Source organism: Synchiropus splendidus, chromosome 9 (genome assembly GCF_027744825.2).
Source record: "Synchiropus splendidus isolate RoL2022-P1 chromosome 9, RoL_Sspl_1.0, whole genome shotgun sequence".
NCBI classification, from domain to species: domain Eukaryota; kingdom Metazoa; phylum Chordata; class Actinopteri; order Syngnathiformes; family Callionymidae; genus Synchiropus; species Synchiropus splendidus.
This window is the reverse complement of record NC_071342.1, coordinates 21,800,489-21,808,279: the sequence shown is the minus strand read 5'-3', so window position 1 is coordinate 21,808,279 and position 7,791 is coordinate 21,800,489. Positions and strand designations below refer to the sequence as shown.

At 49.8% G+C, this 7,791-nt stretch overlaps 1 protein-coding gene across 5 annotated transcripts; it reads right to left on the bottom strand.

The window, feature by feature from the left end:
* Positions 1–796: 796 nt before the first annotated feature.
* sanbr (SANT and BTB domain regulator of CSR) lies at positions 797–7,655 on the bottom strand. Of its 5 annotated transcripts, none has more exons than XM_053875515.1 (21): positions 7,543–7,655; positions 5,912–6,068; positions 5,695–5,848; positions 5,469–5,565; positions 5,001–5,239; positions 4,853–4,911; positions 4,582–4,742; positions 4,437–4,523; positions 3,375–3,485; positions 3,186–3,309; positions 2,950–3,102; positions 2,711–2,853; positions 2,573–2,651; positions 2,470–2,502; positions 2,298–2,388; positions 1,739–1,824; positions 1,641–1,669; positions 1,504–1,577; positions 1,362–1,450; positions 1,227–1,309; positions 797–1,159 (listed from the first exon to the last, which is right to left on the bottom strand). In XM_053875515.1, the coding sequence occupies exons 2-21, from the start codon at positions 6,059–6,061 to the stop codon at positions 1,096–1,098; spliced, it is 2,106 nt and encodes a 701-aa protein (XP_053731490.1). In that variant the 5' UTR covers positions 6,062–6,068; positions 7,543–7,655; the 3' UTR covers positions 797–1,095. The 5 variants fall into 5 exon arrangements, with proteins under 5 accessions (XP_053731490.1, XP_053731489.1, XP_053731491.1 ...); XM_053875514.1 differs by lacking the exon at positions 7,543–7,655 and adding an exon at positions 7,163–7,313; XM_053875516.1 differs by lacking the exon at positions 7,543–7,655 and adding an exon at positions 7,163–7,313 and having other exon boundaries at positions 1,739–1,821.
* Positions 7,656–7,791: the final 136 nt, after the last annotated feature.

Genomic DNA, 7,791 nt, shown 5'->3' with positions numbered 1-7,791 from the left:
AAATAAATATAATTATAATATGTGCATTTTAATTGTTTTTTTTCCTGGATTATTTATCATTATTATTATTGGACGCTACATCAGGTTTTCCTCGATCTAATATTAAAAACTAATTTTATGCTCAATTACATAAAACAATTATGTGTTGTAATGGCGGCGGTAGTTTGCGCCCCCTGGTGGACAAACAACAATGCAGGAGGTTCTTCCTCTAACCGAGTTGATGAACGCAAGAGCATTGTTTACACAGCTGCCTCGTCCGTCGCGTCTTTGACTATTGCGGGATACATTGATGCGTCACAGCGCGTGTGTTATTAGGACAAAAAGAGTTCATTTGCTCCACAAAGCAGCTGACAGGTTCTGTCGTCTTCCCCATATTTGGGGGATTGTTTCTAATATGTCAGCAGAAACCTTGAAAGAAACGTTGGACTTTGTATTGTTGTGGTTACATGGGTAGAATTGGGAGGGACATGAAAAAGTGAGAAGCTTTGAAAACTGGAGGCACTGTATCTCAGTGGTTATTGTCCAAGTACAGAGGTCATCCTTCTTTATCTGCCTTCTCTATAACCATGTCTTTTTTTCCATTTTCCCATTTGAATTATTACATTTCCTCAAAGCTTCTGTGGGTGACAGGAAGCAACAGAGCGGCTTGTGTTTGGCCCCGGGGCCTGCATTGTATCTGCAGTGATAAACAATGACCCTCAAGTGTTTCCTTCACCTTCATGTATGACTCAGGTCTGTGGATTGTTTTCTTGCTCCACATTAGTCATGTGACTTCCACACCTGACTTATTGCGATAAATATTTATTGGTGAATCCTCGGTCGCGTCACTGTTGAGGTGCCGTTGAGCAAAACGTGATGAATGCGATGGAGAACTGGTTAGTACTGCAGAGTGAACCAGCTCCGCTCCTCTCTGTGGACGTGTTCTTGGCACTCTGGTTTCCTCCCACACGTCTTACACATGCATTGAAGTGTGACTGGTGATGACGGCAGGGAAGCACGGGTCCAGAAGGCAGCAACTCCTCCTGCTGGTGGTGTTGGTTGGGGATCTTCTCTCCGCCTCAGCCACGCTGACCCAGGAGGTTCCAGTCCACAGGCTCAACAGTTGAGCTGCTTCTCACTTCTGTCACTGGAGCGGATCTGAGCGTAACGCGCCTTGGACCTGTGGCCAGAGAGGAAGTCCATGTTGGTATGAGAGAGCCAGCGTGTCTGTGTGTAGTGGTGTGTACCGCGCCGTCTTCTCAGACGTGGCCTTGCTCTGAGTGGAGCTCCTGAACTGGGTCTCCAGCCTGGAGTAGATGCCTCCTGGTGGCTGCAACATCACACTGTTATATTTGAGTCACGACAGCCAGCACAACACCCACCTCTGCGGTCTCCTTGGACTTGTTCTGCTCCTGGTCTCCAAACCTCATCTTGGTCAGGTGACCGATGAGCTCCGCCATGCGGCGCTGGTCTAAGGGAACACATGCATGAAGGTCTGGATCACGCGCCCGAGCGAGGACTCACCTTCTTCTCTCTGGGCGTCCTGGTTGTAGCGCATGGAGCGAGCGCTGTCCCACTTGCTCTTCTGAACACTCACCCTGGAGGTCGACACACAGCTCCGGTCACAGAGCGCCACAACACACGGGCGACGGGCGACTCACGTGAAGGGCGTGTTGTCTCTGCAGCGCGGCTGTGGGAGGAGACTGAGGGTCACAGCCCTGCTGAGAGCAGCAGACGGGCAAACTAGGATGCAACTCACCTTCTCTGTTTTCTCCCTGCGCTGGAGGTTTGGGGAAGAAACCTGTTTTTTCAGAGGTCGGTGGCTTTTCTTGGCCTTTTTGGCTGCTGTGACCACACAAAACATCCAGCATAAGTGAGTTCAGTGAATTTACCAGCATTAAATACTATAACTGCTGATGTACGAGAGGAGCACAGACCTCTTCTGTCTGGTTGGTAATGCAACATGACAATTCCCCAAAGTAATACAATCTTCATGGTGTTAGAGGACCGCACACCTAGGACGTTGTCTTGAATCTAAGCTGTTTGCAACTGTAGCAGAGTCTCACTGCAGTTAAACATGATCACGGGGGTCGTGTGTATCCACTGCAGTCCAGCAGCAGCAGCAGCAGCAGATGCGACTGAATGAGTCTTTCTGAGCTGCAGATGGGTCAGTTATATCGAAAAAACAATTCCGATGAAGAGAGACGGGCGACTCTGTTTCAGTATCGAGGTCAAGTGTCAGAGAAAGGAGCCAATTTTCCTCTGCATTTTGATTTAATATTTGGATGTTTCTGTGCCACAGGACTGAGAGACTCTACCTTGCTTCTTCGACTGCTCCTCTTCATCTCCCACCTCGTCCTCGGTGACCTCTGACCCTGTGGTGTACTCCTCATCCTCCGACTGTTGCTTCTGAAAAGACAGGACGTGATAAAGGCTGACGGAGAGAGAGCTCTACTGAGGACCGCGTGCAGATGAAGGCTGAAGTCCTACCAGCTGCAGACTCCAGTTTTTCAAGAGGGAAAACTGGGCGGAGGGACAAAGTGAAGGGAGTCAGAAGAAGGAAGGAGGAGAGAAAGACTGGGGAGAGACTCACAGTGCCGCTGTCTGCTCTCAAGGCTCCGAGGAGGGTCGGGTCCTGGACCTTCTCGGCGTCGGTGGGAGCTTCTTCGACGCTGGAGGGAAGTAAACAATCAAACCAAGCCCTGGAGAGCAAAGACAGACACACACACACCTCTCTGCAGCCTCAGCACTCGACACACACACAGCATCTCGGTGCAGCAGCAGGTCGTTGAGGACTCGTATCTGAGCGGCCGTCGCCTCGTCGCAGTCCTCATCGTCGGGTAAGTTCACAATGTGGTCTCGCGTCTTACAGCCCTGGAAACACAGGCATCTGAACTGACCGCAGCAGGAGGAGTTTTGCTGTTTTGACCAGTTCCCCTCCAGGTGGACTGGGTCAGAGCCAGCTCCTACCTGGGGCACGCCAGTGGGGTCAAAGCGGAGAACCCTCTGGTTGCAACACGGGTAGATCCCAGCACCCTGCCAGCCCTTTTCACTCCCCATGCCGGGATACAGAACGCTGTCGGGGTGGTACTTGCAGTGGGTCAGCTCTGCACACACAAACTCCTGCACACACACACACACACACACACACACGTGTGAACGGCAGCATCGGCGGGCGCTAGCTCGCACCCGTGACACATTCCCACCTGCTGACATCGCGAGCAGGTGAGGTAGTTGATGGTCCCCCAGATCCTCCAGTAGACCAGCACCCAGGACTTGAGCTCCTCGTGAAGACTGCTGAGGAACTCGTGCGGGTCCCAGTCCTTCTGCCTGCGAACACGTGTGGTGTGAAGCCCGCTGTGCACCGGCGGACACTAGAGTGTGACGTGGGAAACCTGGAGTGTGTATAGACGATCTCGCCCCGGTCGTCGATGTTGATCTTCCCAGGGACACAAGCGATCTTCCTCTCTGTGTCTCTGGTCAGCAACTTCAAGCACAGACCGCACCTGAAGGAAGAAGTTTTAAAAATACGCTACATTTACCTTGGTCGACTGCAGGTTTTCAAGAAAGCACGGTTATGTAACCCACTCAGATGACACGCATGACCCGCGACCCGTATTGGGGAACCAGTCAAAGACTTGGAATTTAATGTCCGTCAGAGTCGGTGACTCTCTTCACTGCTGTGGCTGATGTGAATCAACACAAATAAACCCCCCCAGGATCAGTGACCTTTATAGTGTCCACCACAAGAATGAGGACAAAGAACAAACAGAGGGAGGAGAACATCCGTGCAGAAACACAGCAGTCTTCAAATCTGTGTCTCACTCTGGAGAGTGACGTCACACGGTTTGGTGCCCACCTCACGAACAGACAGGCTGTGTAAGCTGCGCTGAACGTTACAGCCGGAGATTTTTGATCACTTCAAACTGGAATGCAGTGCAGTGCACATTGCTGCTCCTTCAATATAAAACAGGTTTTTGGACAGGGAGGCCATTTTGCAATCCTTAACCTTCTCACCCTGGTCGTGGACTGTTTGTCCCTCTGGCAGGAGGCTTCTGTCAATCCAGACCAGAAGCTCCCGTCACAGTAGTTCAGCTTCTTCCCCTCTGCTCTCAGACTGATGACAATTCAAGAACAGCCGTGTTGTTTATTTATTTATCTAAGATTATTTGTGTTTATTTTGATTTATTTTTATCATAACTATTCTTATTTATTTAATATATAGTTATTTTGTTCATTAATGCAGGATGTACCGAAGCACTTTCCTAGTTGGTGGGTTCCTCACTGACAGTGGCAATAAAGCCTTTTCTGATTCTGACTTCTGATAGATACAAACATGAAAATGTTTACTTTGATGCTAAGCTTTTCTATTAGCACATGAGAGTTGACTGCCGAAGAAAAAAAAGTGCAACAGCGCCCCTAAAGGCTGGTGAATAGTGTGAGAGCAGCAGACTCACCTGTAGAGGGTGGAAGCGTTTCTGGGGGAATCGCGGCTCTTGAAGTTGGGATCGAAGAGACGTTCAATCTTCTTCTGGAAGAGTTTGCTAGAAGAAGAGCACCAGATTGATGGCTGGGCCAACTTCCACGTCTCCTCCTCCTCACCTCTTGAACTTGTCCTTCTTGTCTCTGATGTCGTCGGCCTCGTTGTGGCTGAAGAGCTCAGCGATCCTGCTGGCCAGGTTGCTGTTGATGCAGTTCATGTTGCAGGGCGTGGCCACCACGGCGCTCATGTGTTTGTGGCAGTACTGCACACACTCGTCCACCTGAGACAGGAGATGACAGCTCCGTCTGTCTGCACAGAGTCACTTCTAATGCCTAATGTCAGATGCTTTTGGGATGACTGAGTCAAACCAGGCTCTGCGACAACACTCACTAATGTGTCCATCTTCAAGAACTCGGAGGAGATCAGGATTGAGATGACGTTGCTGGGCTCTGGAAGCGACAAACAGCAGGTGAGGGACGACAGCAAGCTCACCCACATCACGCCCGGTGACTCGTTGCCGTCGGAGTGTGTGTGTTACCGAGCCGAGGTTTGTCCCGACCCCCCTCTCCGGCCGAGTTCCGTCTGACGTAGTTCATGAGCCAGTCAAAGATCTGGACGTCGCAGTGGACGGAGATGTCCACCTCCTCCCACCTCTGAGGCTCCACCGACAGATACTCAGCAAAGTAGCGCATCTCTTTGACTAAAAGATCTCGGGGACAGGTGAAGTCCTGCTTTAGGTTCTTGGTCTCGTCGCACACATGGATCACCATGTTGGGGCTGCAGCGGGGATCAGAGAGACCATCACACCAACGTCAGGGAGGACACAGCCTCATCCGTTTTCTGTCATCCTGTGAACTACACATGGTTGACGAGGGAGCTATTCCCGCTGCTGAGTCTGAGAAACGGTCCAAGCTTTGACTCAATATGTGTCAACAATATGTTGGCACATATTGTTGACACGTTGGCACATATGGCAATATGTTTATGTATCACAAGAAAGACTCACTCTTTTGGTTTCTGCTGTTTTTCACTTTCTTTCGGGGACAGTTTTTTGTCTTTACTCTCTGCAGCACCAACACTCCCCGACGGTTTCGTCTTGGTGACTACAAGAGACGCACATGAAATCCCTGTGGTTAGAGCTCATCATGCGCATGAGCAGAACTAGTGACCATCACCTCTTTTGAGTAGAGGTTTGCATCTAACATGCTCAGGAGTTGAGACACCCGTCCTACCTGTCACTTCCTCGCGCCCCGTCTCCGTGAGCTGACCCGCGTCCAGCGTGGTGCCATCAGCTGGTGAGCCAGCAGCTCCGGGCAGCGCGTTACACTGGTTGTCCACACGAGGGAAAGAGCCACTAGACTTCAGCTCCTCAAAGCGTCGGGAACACTAGAACAGGGCAGAGTCGTTGGCACCACACGTGTTGAAGCGTGATGGAGCTGCTTGTGTTACCTCCTTCCCGGTGAAGCCCGGCACCAGTTTGGCCACGTTGTCCCAGTTGATGGGCTGAGGAACCCCCCACAGGGAGCCCAGCACCATGTCCAGCACCAGAACATTGTTGTCGTAGGGGAAGTTGTTGTTGTCCGAGCAGAAGCGACTCATCTCGGCTCTGGATAGAAGACACACAGAGGTTTGACACGCATATAATTTTTTAAATATTATCCATGTTCTTACAGTACATAAAGTCAATTTATTTCATAATACTACAGTAAAAACACTCCAAACTCACAGGAATAGTAGAGTAGAGCACCCTGAACAGGAATCCAGTGAAAGATTTCACTAACCTCTTATGGTTTTTTATACAATTTTTTTTATAATATCCATGTTGTCACAGTACATAAAGTCAATTTATTTCATGATGCTACAGAAAAAACACTGCAAACTCACAGGGATAGTAGAGTAGAGCACCCTGAACAGGAATCCAGTGAAGGATTTCACTATTTTTTTTAAAATAATATCCATATTATTACAGTATATAAGCTGTATTATTGTTTTAAGAAAAAACGTTGAAGACACATTCTTACAACACATAACGTCTATGTGTCATCTCAGTAACGCACTTTACTGGAGCTTACGGCGTCGCTACCGTAACGGCACAAATAGACGCGCATGTTTTTTCCCCCGTGGGCTTGCGAGACGGGTATATGTAGATCGCGGGCCAGCGAGATGCCAGTGCAAAACCATATCATCTTCAGCTGGTTGTGTTTGAGGTTTGTGTCGTGTTGATGTGTTCTGGCGCAGGATAAAGGACCACATACCTTGCCTGTGCACATGTGAGTGTGCACGTGACCAGGTGTGGTGTGCTTTTGAACTGGCTCAGGTGTGTGAGCATCACTATCTGAGCGTGTGTGCTTTCGCAGCAGAAAAGGCGCGTGACAGTGAGTGCAGTTACATAAGTGTGGAGAGTGTGTGCAGCTATGTTGTGACAGTGTTCACCAGCCAAACGATGAAAGTTGACGCGTGCCAATTCGTCACCGCGTCAGACGTCACGGTCAGTGGTTCCGTGTTTTAACAGACGATACATGTATCTAAACGGCTGCGGTGGATATTCGCCGTCATGATGGACCTTCTCCGAACAGTCACCGGTCCGAGGAGCGATGCTAGCGGAGGCCGAGCCTCCGCCTCCTCCTCCTCCTCCTCCGCCTCATTCATGCACCGGCACCGACGCCAGCTGGCGAATAAAGAGAAACGTGACGAACTCACATGCTTGTCTAGCTCAGCGGCGACGCCCTCTTGTCTTCACAGCCGCTCACAGCGGACGTTTGTGTCATGTTAGTGCGGTTCCCTCCCGGCTAAAGTGCTGCAGCTAGCGTTAGCTCACTTTGCGGGACAGGCTGCGACGCATTCAGGGACGGTCTGGAATTGAAACCACTGTCCCCCGATCCAGTATCGACACGGTGTTTTGAGCAGTGTATGAAAAAGGCGTGCGTGACAAACTAGCTAAACAACGCATACAAAGGGAATGACGGTACATCTGACGACATAACGGTTCAGAATTGGTCTGATATAATTGTGTGAAAATCGTATCAAGTTGTTCGCTGGCTCGTGAACGCGCCACGCAACAAACCAACACCTGTTCTCACCATAGATGTTTTCAGTCCGTCTTGTCATACATTTGCAAAAAAATAAAAACAAAAAATGAAGGCAGAGCTCAAGATTCGGTACGTAACTTCTGCTTGCCGACGTCCAGTCGGTGAAGCGGCATCTCGTTGCCAGGCGACGACGGACGCTGACGTCACGACTCAACTGTTTAACCCAGAAAATGTGGAAAAGAAATGTTGAAAGACTGAGCTTGATTTAATAAAACCTTCAATTTGTTAAAGACAGTTATG